The sequence below is a fragment of the Panthera pardus genome, unplaced genomic scaffold (genome assembly GCF_024362965.1).
Source record: "Panthera pardus isolate Hobbes unplaced genomic scaffold, ASM2436296v1 HiC_scaffold_3, whole genome shotgun sequence".
Lineage (NCBI taxonomy): Eukaryota > Metazoa > Chordata > Mammalia > Carnivora > Felidae > Panthera > Panthera pardus.
In genome coordinates, this window is record NW_026526876.1 from 53,475,491 (window position 1) to 53,489,459 (window position 13,969).

The following is a 13,969-nucleotide window of genomic DNA, read 5'->3' on the forward strand; positions in this document are numbered from 1 at the left end:
TAACTTCCTCTTAGCTCCTCTTAATTTTATAGTCACTTTTATCTGTTCTAATTTCAGTCTTATGAAGAATTTGAATAAAAGCATCCATTTGTTTCTTTAAATACACAATTGATTCCTTGTTATAAAAATGTTAGTATATTAAGTGAAAATCACCCATGGTTTCAATCTCTCCTAAAATAGCGACTAAGCAATTGAATGAATAATTTTATGTGTATACATAACACACGGAGAAATATATTTCTTCAAAAATGAAGTTGGATTTATATTGTTTTACAGTGTGCTTTTTCCATTTCATATATTATATATACACCTCTGTTATTTTTCACCCAGATGTAGTCCATTGTTTGAAAGGAGCATGATTTATTTAACCGGTCCCTTATTGATGGACATTTAGGTTTCTATTTTCTTACTGTTGCACTAATTAAATTTCTTGAATTCCAGTTATTGTACAAAACAATATGTGTGTTTAAAAATGTGGTGTTGCTAAATATCTTTCCAGAAGGGTTTTACTCACTTTATAACCTATTACTTATATACTTGCCAAACTTATCACTCTCTACTTTTTGCTAATTTTGTGGGCCAAAAAAAAAAAAAAAAAAAATTTTATTTTAATGTGTATTTCTTTGATGACTAGTGGGGATGAGCAGATTCCTGAGGGCAGATGTACAGCTCAAAGGGTTGGTTGGGGTCTAGAGTTGCTCTCCCTAAGTGTACTTGGTGGTGTGTTTGGGGAAAGGAAAAACAGTTCAATCTGGTTTGTTTGTATGACTTTGTTCACATCCTTATTTTTAGTTTTTAGAGAACTTTCCAGTGTTGAATGCTGTCAGAATAATGCTGGTGCATGGTAGCAGATGTCTTTGACAGAGAAGTCTGCTCTTTAAAGAAAGAGATTATAGATCCTCTTGTATCTTGACTACTGTGAAATCACAGCCTGCATGAACAGAGATCCCTGAGCGCTTTGCAGGCCTTACTTAATGTTTGTCTCAGAAGGGAGGGAACTTGTAATTATACATTCTGTGATAGTTTACAGGTATCATTTGTGGAAACCACCCTGGAAAACTCAGGAACCTATTTGCCCTGACTAGTCTCTCTGTAGCAAGCTGATCATGATTTTTATAAGCAAATAATTATTGGTGTATGGTATTTGTGAGTGAATATTTGGTATATTAAATTGGGTATCTTAAGTTTTCTCCAAAGTATATGAGATTGTTGCATAGGCGTTGTCCCACAGTTGAAGTTGGTTAATTGTGCCTTTTTTTTTTTTTAAAGGAACTCCATGAGGGCAGATACTGTATCCACAAGCAATATCAAAAACCGAATCGGTAACAAGTTACCGACTGAGAAATTTGTAGATGTCCGACATCTGTTAGATGAAAAACGTCAGCACACACGTCCACGGCCACCAGGCAGCAATACTAAATCAGGTAGTATTCATTTGCATTTCTCAGCTTCATTCTGAGCTCCAGAAAGTGAATTCAGGCAGAGATAAGTCCTTGGTTAAAACATTGCCATTAGTGAACTGATTTAGTTATCCTGCTTCATCACTTCTAAATTTTTGGTTAGGCATTGGAACCTTAAGACATGGAACATAATCATACTTTTACAATACTGGCTTTCAATATTTTTGTCCCAAACAATTATTTTGCTCTGAATGTCATTGATATACTTCATACATAAGGATAATAGAAATTGGGTTGTTGTGTAAATGGTTAAGAATTTGAACTAGATAGTATATATGTGCAAATACACATAGAGTGGGTACTTGGGCATGCCTGCTGTGTGCCAGGGATAGGTGCTGGGAGTGTTAGAATCTTTGGAGGGTCTGCCGAGTCATCCTAGGACTCAGATGTAGTAACGTGAGTGTGCATATTCAGGTAATCCCACCCCACAGCAGAGTGTAAGTATTCTCATAGGTCTGTAAGCAGTGGGCAGTGGGCACACGGAGGGAGGGAGTCTACTGAGGGAATTGTGGAAGGCTTCTCAGAGGAAGTGGCTTTAGTGCAAGGCCTTGGTAGCGGTGGTGTGGGATCTCAGTTGGCAAACCTAGTTTTTTGATGTGGGAGATAACCTAATCTTATATCTATTTTAGAAAGATAATTTTGTGGCCAGGTAGGGTAGGGTAGAGATTTAAGTAAGTAACAAGGACCTGAACTAGATCAGGGAAAGTAGAGACGGAATGGATGAGAACATCAAACTTTGTGAAGATAGAAGACTCAGCATTGGGAAGAAGGGAGCAAAGGGAAAGGAGCCAAAGGGCTCAGCCCTGAGGAACCAGAAAGTTGGGAATGCTGCTCTGTGAGACAATTAGCAGGATGGGTAAAAACCCCAATGACTTGCGAATAAACCTATTGTTGCTGCTGCTGCTGCTGCTGCTGCTGCTGCATATTGTTAGAGGGAACTCAACAGGACAGACTTCGGAGGGATGGGAGGGAGGAAAAGCAAATTTGATTTGGAATATCTTCTCTCGATCCTTTGGGTTTTAGCCATCTTGTTACATTTATTGTTAAATGTAATAAGTTTATTAAAAATTCCTTATATGTTCAAAGACTGTGGCTTCTGCCCTCAGGGAACTTATAGTATTGTTAGCTGAGATGTTTGGAAATTCTTTGGTATACTTGGTTCTACTAAAAACAAAAAAACAAAAACAAAAAAACCAAAAAAACCAAACAGCTGATTCTGCCTCAGAAATTCCTTTCTGGAGCAGTCAGCTGAGAGGCTTTTTTTCCATTGAAAGCCCCTATGTCTGCACTTTCCTAGGGGAATCCAGACTGATTACACAGAAGAATTTTAGAAGCTTGATTTTGTCAGGCTCTTTGTCCTCCTTTGGGGAGATTTGGCACTAGGTCCTGTCGAGATCTCAGGTTGACAGTATGAATAACAAAGCACACAAGCTTGGTCACAGTAATACTTTTTTTTCTTCTTCTAGATATACGCCAGCGGTTAGGAAAAAGACCATATTCTCCAGAAAAGGCTTTTAGTAGTAACCCAGTCTTTCGGAGAGAGCCTTTTTCTGATGTACATAGTAGACTGGGTGTTCCCAGGCAAGATGTTAAAGGCCTCTACTCTGATACTCGGGAGAAGAAATCAGGTTGGTAACACTTAAAACTGAAGGAGATAGGAATTGGGTAAGAGCAGACTATAGCATAGAAATACTTTGTTAGTTGAAGGCAGGAAATAGCATATGTCAAAATTAAATTATTTTTCCTCTTCTGTTATAGTCATTGTCATAATTGTAATAATAACAGTATAGGAAATGTAGAAAATAGAAAAAAACAAAACCAGCCTTGGTTCTTTGTGTTTAGCACAAATACTTTTTAGTCTTAAGTCTCCATTAAAGTCTTTGTCCATATACATAACCTGCTTTCTTCATTTTATTGTGATCATTTTTCCACATTGTTAAGTTCTTTTTTTTTTTTTTAATATTTTTAATGTTCATTTTTGAGAGAGAGCGTGAGCAGGGGAGGGACAGAGAGAGGGGGACAGCTGTGCTGACAGCAGAGAGCCTGATGCAGGGCTGGAACTCATGAACCGTGAGATCACGACCTGAGCCGAAGTCAGAGGCTTAACTGACCGAGCCACCCCGGTGCCCCACATGTTGTTAAAATTCTTTATAAATAAAATGTTTAATTGCCTTATAGTATGCTATGAAATTCTAAACGCATATTTCTCTATTGTGAGATATTAATAAAGTATATTTTAAAAATGAATAGATATTGGGCCAAATCTCTGAAAGTTTACAGTGTAGCAGGTCCCTCACTTTGCAGAATTTATAGCTGGGAATGATCTGGGAATGGCCCGCTCCCGGCAGAATGAAGCTCTACACTGAATGGTGAGTCTCACCAGGGAGGGGAGATGTAGCATAAGTAGCCTTGCAGGTGATTCTGATACGCATATGGGAGGCACATGTCCCTAGCTGTGAGAGTCTCCCATTGGGTCCAGATCCCTCACTTTGCAGGCAGGGGACTATAGCCAGGGAAAGGAGATAACCTTCCCAGCACTGCACAAAGGTTCCAAGAGCCACAGACCCCCTCCCCCGTGTTTCTTGCACATTAGGTTGTTGGCAGTGCCCCTGCTTCTCAGCATTGACCACCAAAACTGAAATGCCTTCTCACCCAAACAGGTAGTTTATGGACTCGCTTAGGATCTGCACCCAAGACCAAAGAAAAGAACACGAAGAAGGTGGATCACAGAACACCGGGCACTGAGGAAGACGACTCTGAGCTGCAAAGGGCATGGGGGGCTCTGATAAAGGAGAAAGAACAGTCTCGTCAAAAGAAGAGCCGGTTAGATAACTTACCATCTCTCCAGATTGAAGTTAGTCGGGAAAGCAGCTCTGGTTCAGAGGCAGAGTCCTGATGCCCTTGGGGCCAATGGCAGCTGCCCTAAAGTCTGACATTCTCGTGCAGGGTGGGGTGCACAGTAGGAACCTTCCCTCCCTCCCCCTGCAGGAGTTGGCGCCTCTCCTGCTCTTACACAGTCACCCTCAGCTCTTGCTACTTCAGCAAGACATATTAAGAATGTGACGTGTTTTGAAGGGCATCTATCTTTTGCTGCAGAGTTAGAGTTCTGGGCCCTCAACTTTTTTCCCACTATCCCACAAGCTTTACCCTTTGAGGAAAGGCAGCCCTCCAGATTTTGTAGAAGTTTTTCTTAATATTTTTAACATTGTGTCTTTTAAAGAAATGTTTTACACAGTTCATCCAAAGAGCAGAGAACTGAACTTCTCACTATTGCCTTGGCCCTGACAGCTGTTACCAGCACCCTTTTCCCAAGAAAAGTCAATTCCCAGGTGCTTATTGGACAGCCTTCGAGGGGGAAGATGAGGGAAGCTGCCAGCTCACCCTTCCAGGACCCTAGTGTCGGGGCCGAATCTCATGGACCTGACTACAGAGGTGCACCAGTGCCGCCCAGGTAGATAAGAGATGCAGCGTCGATCGTGCTTCCATTCCTTCCTGGGGATTTCTGTTAGGGGCCTCTTCGTAGCAATCAGCTTGAAGTGAAGATCAAGTTCAGTGCTGTGGGATTTTTAGGAACAAAAAACTGTGACTTCTGGATTTGGGGTGGACTTTTGTGCTAGGGGTGGGGTCATGGGTTAATGTTGAACAATTTTTAAGTCTGTATTATGTTTAAAAATATTAATGATTTAAAAGTTAAAATTTTTAATTTTTATATGTGAAAATACTTCCTGTTGGCTACAAGGGAAGCTCAAGTGGTGTCTTATGTGTGCTGTTAAATATATATTATATACTTTGGAAGAAGGCAAAGAGAGGAGTCTCATTATTTTTAAATGATCCTAATTGTATAGTCTGTCTGTTGTATATAGAATTCAACTTGTTTTTTGGCCACTGTAGGAAAAAAAAATCCATCCATCAGAGATGGGGTCCTGTTGTTTATTATCACTTCAGAAGTGATACGTTGGTATTTATTCTATTTCCAAGTTCTGGCACCTGAAGTTATCTTTAAAACTGGCTAATAAGATCATAGTTATGGAAATTTTAGTTTGTTTATTTCTTGTTTATTTCTAAACTCCTTTCAGATTGTTTTAAAGGCAGTAGATTATTTTGTCTTCCTGTTTGATCTCTATCTTGAAGTATTTAATGTTTATATTCCTTTGCAGGCTTAAAAATAGTGTTTCTCTTCAATTCACTAGAATTTAGGAGTTAGAGATTATAAACCTTTGTCCCTTTGTGATGTCACAGCTCTTCACCTGTCTGGCGTGTTTCAGTACCTAGTGTAGCCCTGGATTCTAGAGATCTTTACTTGTGGCTGAGCTGATGGTCGCATTGATAGTTGATTACAGTATGGTATGATTGAATGCAGAATGCTGCTGCTAATAAAGAAAATAAAGGGCTGTGGGACTTAAGAGCTGCAACAGTTGTACTGTACCATGTTTTGTTGGTTAACCTGCTTTTTTCACTCCCTTTAGAAAGATCGGAGCCTGTAACTATTGTATGTTTCTGCTTCCTGATAGGATTCTGGGAAAGAGATGGTTCTCTGCCAGTTGAGACCTAATGTTTCTGAAGTTTCTCAGCTATTTTGGTCCTGTGAAGCACACAGCTGAAAGCCAGGTTCTTGAGAAGGGGCAAGGTTTAGGGAGTTGGTAGAATGAGAAGGACAAGGACCTGAGAGTCAGAGACCCGGGTGCCAACTCCTGGTTCTGTCCACGGGCCTGGGCCTCAGTTTTCCCATCTAGCAACTGAATGGGCTGGTACCACAGCTTCTGACTTCATCGGTGCATCTCTGTGGTGTTTTTACTCTTCCTGAAGCAATGGTTGTGGTGGGCTGGCCAGCCCTGGTTTCTGTTACAGGTGTGGGGTAGGTCAGAGAGACAGTTGAGGGTTGTGACACCATGAGGTTGTGGACAAGGATTCACCCCCATCCCTTTTCCATTACAGTCTGTGGGTCTTCAAGCATGACAAAGATGTCCTTGTGGTCAGGGTCCTAACTGATGTGGTCTCAGCAGTGTTCAAGAAATGCCCTTCTTTATGCTTCTGTGTTTCCCAGTCATGACCTTTTCCACCAGTAGTTCAGGCCCATCTGTCCCATGACCTTAAGCCCTTGACAGTCTCCTTTTAGAGATCAGGGAAGGCTTTCTGGGAGGTTGGTGGTGGTGTATAGTGAAAACTGGACTTTTGATCTAACCAAGAAAAATGCCCGCTTGAGCAGCCTTGCAATCCTTACAAATACACAGAACCAGAAAAGTATCTTAAAGATTTTATTTCCCCAAGTTATGGTTGGTCACCTCCTGTCTCACTCTCCAGCCTACACTCAGGCACTCAGATCTTGAAACATCTTACAGGAGCTTTGAATGCCCAGGCCCTCTCTTTGGAGTTTGGGAGTGGGGGTGGATAGTCAGGATGGTCCCCTAGTGGCAGCTCAGCGTGCCTGGGTGCTCCTTATGCATGTGGGCAGGAGAGCTACACATTTTTCTGTATTCTTCTTAGTCTTTACACATGAGATTTCAAATACGTTTTGCTGCTTGATAGTAATTGCAGATACCTCATTTCTGTGCCCCCACTCTCCCTCTTGGGAGACACACCAGCTACCCAGGAGAACTTGTGGAGCCCGTGACAAGCGCTCCTCTGGCCTCTAGTCTGGTCCCATGAAATCTTCCCCTTAGTTCAGTCACTATCTTCTCCTGCTCTATCCCTGTAGCAGCCTCCTCCCCGGTCTCTGGCCCGTACCCCATCCCTTCCTCTGTTATGTGCACTGCAGCTGGGATGAACTTTCGTTGTCTTTTGCAGCTTTACTGAGATATTATTTACATAGCATACAGTTCCCTCTTCTATAGTATACACTTCAGGGGCGCCTAGCCAGCTTAGTTGGTAGAGCATGTGACTTTGATCTTAGGGTTGTGAGTTCGAGCCCCACGTTGGATGTTAGGTTACTTAAAAATACCTTTAAAAAAACAGTATACACTTCAGTGGCTTTTAGTCTATTCACAGAATTGTGCAACCATCACCATAGTCAATTTTAGAACATTTTCATCACCCTAAAGAAACCCAGTACCCATTAGCAGTCACTCTCCAGTCCCTTTTCCCACCCTGGCAACCACTACTTGTTGTCTGTATGGATTTGCCTATTCTGAACATTCATATAAATGGAATCATACACTTTGTGGTGATGTGTGATTGGCTTCTTTCACTAAACATATTTTCGAGGATCATGGTGTATTGTAGTATGTGTCAGTACTTCTTTTTATTAACGAATGATATTCCATTGTATGAACAGTACATTTTATTTATCCGTTCACCAGTCGATGGTCATTTGAGTTATTTCCATTTTTGGCTGATATGACTAATGCTGCTATGGAACATTTATGTTCAAGTTTTACGTGGTGATGTTTTCATTACTCTTGGGTTATATACCTAGGAGTAGAATTGCTGGGTCATATGGTAACTCCGTCTTCACCTTTTGAAGAATTGCCAGACTGTTTTCCCAAGTGGCTCCATCATTTTCCATTTTTCCCATTAGCGTATAAAGGTTCCAGTTTTTCCGCATCTTCATCAACACTTGTTATTTTGCAGTGTGAATTGGTGTCTCATTGTGGTTTTGATTTGCATTTCCCTGATGACTAATGATGTTGGGCATCTTTTCATGCACTTCGGAATGAACTTTCTTAAAGTTATTCCTGTTATTCCTCTGCTTAAAACCTTTCCAGACTTCACTGTTGCACTTGGAATAAATTCCAAACTACTGTGGTAGCTCACAAGGCTCGTGTTCTCATCCTCCCCTGCCCTTGTGCCCACAAGTTCCCTGGACCCACCTTGATCTCACCAGCCTTTCAAACTCTGCTCGGTGCTGTTCTTCTCTAGCAGTGACGCGCTCCCCCCGGACCTTTCTCTCTCCCATCTGAGCCTTGCCTTCTCTTTTGCTCATCTTCAAGGACTTAGAGACCCCTCCAGGAGGCTACCTCCCAACTTCCAGAGCCAGATTATGGGCCCCTGCTATGTATCCCACAGTACTGCCTTGGACGAGACTCGGCTCATTCCACGGTTGGGTTATACAGTCACACCTAAGATAAAAATGGAGTGTAATCAAAATTCCTCTTGGAAACCCTGAGTAAGGTGCCATGTTGAAAACCGGCATCGAAAGATCCAGCACAGTTGGTTCCTTCCTGTGTGGGAATACATCAGAGTTTCTTTGGTTGAGCTCCAGATAAAATGGTTGGCCTGCAATTAGGGCCATATTGTGCAAAAATACCCACATATTTTTAGGTGTTGGACTTACACTTAGGCAAGCAGCTCACTTTTGAAAGGGCTCTTGGGAACTGTAACAGGCCACAAGGAGTGGCAGGGGCACAAGCTTGCCTTAGGCCCTCCAGCCGGTCTGTTCAGTGAGTGGAGGCGCCGGTGAAATGGCGCAAATGACTTAACATTGTTTTCCTTTTTCCTTGTCTTTTTTTTTTAACTTTTCAGAAAAATACACCATTGTGTTTGCCTAAGTGAAATGTGTGTATGATGCCAAATCTCTGTACCCATCCCCACCCCCCGCCCCGAGTCAGCACACCTATATGCTGAATTGTAATACCCTGATCCTACTTTGTCTTTTTTGCTAGATTGTAAGCTCCGTGAGAGCAGAGACCATGTCTGGTTTGTTCATGGGGGTTTCTCCAGTCTTAGAACATGTCTGGCACCTGGTAGGTCGTCCGGAAACATGTGGTGAATGTATAAATCCTTCAGCTGCAGGAACAGCTCCATTTTCTGAGGCCCTGGGGTCCTATTACAGGCTAGTCCTTGTTTTCTGCCCTGTACACATAATACTTGATGTTCATGTTTTATTTTCCCTGTTAGCCTGTGAGCTCCTAACGAGCAGGTGTCTTCATGTTGTTATCTCTGTGTCCTCCCACCATGCCAGTTCAGAGTAAATAGTACTTAAAGAGTGGTTGGTAAATGAGTGAATTACGGTAACAACCCAGCTCTGGCTCCTTTGTCTGCAAGCTGGTCAAATTCTAGGTAAGACTACCAGATTCAAAAAGAGGAAGATGATCCAGTAGTGCATAAACTGTACTTGTATAAGGGAAAAAAACCTCATTAATTCGATCTCCATAAAATTCAAATTTTGATGATCTGGCCATATCTGAGCTGAAGCTTACTTGCTGTGTAAAGAATTTGTTAGAGAATCGTGGAGGATATTTTTTAGAAAGCATTCATCTGCCCCAGGAGAGCAGGAAAGGAAGCTGGCCGGTGGATGAGAGGCCCCAAAGAGGGATTGCTGAGCCAGGTCTTAGGTGGGTCCTGTTGGAGAGGAAAGTGACATCAGTCCAGAGAAGGTGAAGAGGAACCCCTTTTCGGGCAGTAGCTCTTTTGCCTCCAGCAGCCCTCCACCTCTCAGTCTGGGCATTCTGAGAGTTATGCTGAAGTGCCAGTGGGCAGTTTGGATTCATATTAACAGCAGATCATGGCTTCACGGATCAATTCATCGCTGCACAAAGAAATTTGGTGTACGAGTAGTTGCTTTTAAACTTTATATAATGGGAAACAAATGAGAAGTTAAACCATTTTTTTTCCTTTAAGAACTAAAAGTACAGAATGTTTTTGATAATTTTGAGAAAATCACACTTGCCTCAAGGCAGATTGTTATTGCATAATCTGACCAACAGAAATCCAGAACTTTTCTTACATGTTTATTAAATAAATCTTAGAAGAAAAAATATGGTAGCGTTTTTTAAAAATGAAATTCTATGAACATTTGAAAGGACTTTGATGTTCCTGGGAACATTTACGGAAATGCTGGCTCAAAAGCCTATTTCAGATTGTGAGCACTAAAGTGGGACTTTCCTGTGCTATAAATAAAACTCTAGAGTATGGGTGGTACTAACCTGCCAAAACCAGTAACCTGCCCTAGGCTTCTTACCTGTTTTTGTTTGAGCAATTCTAGAGGCCCTCTCTGCATGACCAGATTCTTCAGTAGCTGAAACTTTGTGTTATCTCCAGTTGTCTGTCACCCTCACCCCTGACTGGTGTAGGTTAGTTAGTGAAGGCAGGAGGCCCACACCATTGGCAGGAGAGGAGACATGACCTTTCTGTCCCTTCCTGGGTGTTGTGTGTTTACCTGTGTGACACATCCCCTCTTGTCATTGGCAAGGATTAGAGGGCCTATGAGCAGTAGGCAGCACTTTTAGCTCAAGTAGGGTGTCTTTTGGGGAGGGTCAAATAGAGTGCCAGAGGCTGGGCCTGAAGCCCTGGGGACTCATTTTGTCTCCCATACAAACTGGAAAAGACTGAACAAATCCCTTCACCTCTCTGGATATCAGTTTCTCTGTCAGATGAAGGGCTCAACTGGGATTGTCTCCTGGTTTCCTTGTAGTGCTAATGTTGTGTTCTAGGATCTTTGCTCTAGTTTTCCAAAGACCATTAGGAACCTAAGTTGAACAGGAAGGAGGTAGGGGCGAGCAAGAGGCCCAAGTCCTTGGACCCTTGGTCTGTAAACCAACCCCTCAGGGAAAACCAAGAGGATCCTCCTCCATGCTCCCTCCCCATTAAGCCCACCTTCCCCAACACACACACACACACACACACACACACACACACACACACCATTCAGTGTTTTGGTTTTTTTAGGAGGTAGTCCACTGTATTAGGTTGGGCTGCCATAACAAAATATCATAGACTGAGTGGCTTAAACAACAGAAATTTATTTTCTCACAGTCTAGAGGCTGAAAAGCCAAGATCAGGATGCTAGCATAGGTCAGGATCTGGTGAGGTCTCTTCTCGGCTTGTAGACAGACATGGTGTCTTCACATGGCCTTTCCTTGGTACATGCACGTGGAGAGAGAGATCTCTCTTCCTTTTCTAAGGCCACTAAGCCTATTGATTAAAGCCCTATCTTTATGGCCTTAATTATCTCCTTTAGGATCTTTAGGCTCTATCTCGAATGTACTTACTCACATTGGGGCGTATGGCTTCAACATGTGAATTTGGCAGCTGGGAGGTGGGTGGTACACAATTTAGTCCATGACACCCAGTAATGCAAAAAACCCAGGTTTGTGAAATGTTTGTGAAATGAGGTCTCTGCTTTTAAAAGCTCACAAACTGGGAAGGATTTAGACCAATGGATGTGAGGGTAATAGGGTTGTAGTGGTTCAGAGTCCTGGCTCTGGAGGACATACACCTGTCTTGAGTCCCAACTCTCCACTTACTAGCCATATGGCCTTGGGCAAGTCACTTAACCTCTCCGATCCATCATCCTCATTTGGGAAATCAGGATAGCCAAGTAGGGTGGCTGTTAGGATAAGCTGAGGGCCTTGCATGGAAGGCCCTTGGCATTGAGTCTGGCACTCCCTCCTTAGCACTCAAATGGTAGTGATTCCTACTGCTCTTCAGACTTCCCCTAGCTCCCTTTGCCAGCTCTGTCCTCTACTGCAGTCCTGTCTTAATAAGTCCTCACTTCCAAATTCCCTCTTCCTAGCTTCCCAGAACTCAAGAAGGCCAATGGGTAGTTAGAAACCTGTGCCTAGAGGCTATGAGGAACAGCCCCGCATCCACTGGTGAGTGCAGACATCAGGAGCTTTTGACTCGCTCTCAAGGCAGAGCAGTTAGTTTTTTTACCTCTTGCTGAACAGATCTTCTCTATTCTCTTAACCTTTAAGACTTTATTTTGAAATTATTCCAAAATTACAGAAAAGTTTCGAGGGTAGGACAAAGAATATTTTGCCATATTTTATCATTCCTTCTTTCCCTTCTCCCCTCTGTCTCTGTGCCTTCCACCTTCCCCCCACTCCATAGCTCCCCACCTCTAAAACATGAACTATTTGAGAATTATTTGCATACATCCTGCCCCTTTACCCCTAAATATTTTAGTATACATTTCCTAAGAATAAGGATAATCTCTCATATGACCATGATATAGTTATCAAATTCAGGAAATACGTTATTTTATCTGGTCAGTACAGTGATATCTAATCTTTAGTTCATGTTTCAATTTTGCCAATTATCCCAATAAGGTTTTTTAAAGCATTTTCTTTTTTTTTTCCTACTCTGGGATCCAATCCAGGATCACACTGCATTTTGGGTCCTCTCCTTAGTCTTCTTTAACCTGGAACAATTTCTTAACCTTTGTCTTATGATATGTTTTTGAAGAGTTCTGTCCAGTTATGTTGTGGAATGTCCCTCAAGTTGGTCCCTTAACATTTGTCTAAAGCCTGTATGAGGCTGTGTGAGTGGAAGCATTGTACAGCACAGTCTGGCTCTTTGTTTGGGATCTTAAGTTTTTATGTGTGGGGACAGCAGTTACTGTCAAATGGGCTTGAAGGGCCTTTGTGTGCTCATGATTAGGAGTCTGCCATGCTGATACCACCAAGCTTGGATAAATAACATCTTTGAGGGATGCAGGATGAGTCTGCATTCTAGGAGTCTCCAAAGATGCAGAAGTGGCCCTGCGCCCTGTCCACCCTCCTCCGGTCATCACCTTGGCTTGGCCTCCTGAGGTGTCCTGAAGTTTACACTCCAGACATGAAGTCCTGCTCTTAGAAATCTTGAGCAAGCTGCAGTCCTGGGTTCCAACCTGTCCCTACCGCTGATCTACTCCGTGGCCTGGGGCTACTCTCTCTCCCCGCTCTGGGCCAGCGGTGGGGAGAGGAGCCTCTCCTGGCTCTGCCATGTGCCCCTGGCACTCCAAACAAGTGTGGAATAGGGGGAGAGTTACTGAACCCTGGAGTGGTAGGAAGACCAGCCAGGCCTCTGACCTGTGACAAGGTTAAGCCAATTTGGATGGTTTTCATTGTGATCTGGCAGGCAGAGCATCAGACCTAGAATTTCATTTTTTTTGTTGTTTCTTTTTCTTTTTTAGCAGGCCAAATAATGAATACATTGTAATCTCTGTTCAAGCAACCATATAGCATCGGGGAACTATTGCATTAGGTTATAGGTATTTTGTCAGACCAAAGCAGACAATGCAAAAATGTTTTAAGTGTCATTGATCTCCACAAGACTTTGGCCAAGTAAGCTTTCAGTGTGAGAAACAAAATAAAATTGATTTTCATCTATATAGTCATTAAGCCAACACCCTTGTCTGCCTTAACACTTAACATTAACACTTGAGTGCTCTTCCCGGGGATGCAAACATGTGAGAGACAGAATGTCCTGCCTTTTTGAATGTAACTTAATTAAAATTAAATTAAAAATTCAGCTCCTCAGTTGCACTGGCAACATTTCAAGGGCTTAGTAGCCACATGTGGCTCTTGACTGCTGTGTTGGACAATGCAGATCTAGAACATCATAGTTCTGCTGGACAATGCTCTGCACTTCCAACAACTGGGAAGTAGGGGTGCAGGCGACACTTCCTTAAGCGACAGACGTGCTCACACATGGAAAACTGACAAATTGTGAAGTTAGCTTTTAAATATGGTTGCAGACTATTGGCAGTTGGGGTGCTGGATTGGATCAGAGGTATGCTGGTAAGACTTATGGAATTTTACCTCATCTGTTGTCCTGGTACCTTAGAGCTGTTTTATTTTGTTTTGTTTTAT

At 42.5% G+C, this 13,969-nt stretch overlaps 2 protein-coding genes across 2 annotated transcripts in view; both read left to right on the forward strand.

The window, feature by feature from the left end:
- Nucleotides 1-5,872, forward strand: part of NCBP3 (nuclear cap binding subunit 3) — a 32,722-nt gene extending 26,850 nt beyond the window's left edge. The window contains exons 11-14 of the mRNA XM_019429519.2: nucleotides 1,270-1,424; nucleotides 2,927-3,088; nucleotides 4,121-4,283; nucleotides 4,749-5,872. Of these exons, the coding sequence (XP_019285064.1) occupies nucleotides 1,270-1,424; nucleotides 2,927-3,088; nucleotides 4,121-4,283; nucleotides 4,749-4,857 (589 nt within the window). The 3' untranslated portion in view covers nucleotides 4,858-5,872. The remainder of the gene's footprint in view (nucleotides 1-1,269; nucleotides 1,425-2,926; nucleotides 3,089-4,120; nucleotides 4,284-4,748) is intronic.
- Nucleotides 4,814-13,969, forward strand: part of ITGAE (integrin subunit alpha E) — a 72,618-nt gene continuing 63,462 nt past the window's right edge. Inside the window, exon 1 of the mRNA XM_053892556.1 lies at nucleotides 4,814-4,911. Coding sequence (XP_053748531.1) covers nucleotides 4,875-4,911 — 37 coding nt within the window. The 5' untranslated portion in view covers nucleotides 4,814-4,874. The remainder of the gene's footprint in view (nucleotides 4,912-13,969) is intronic.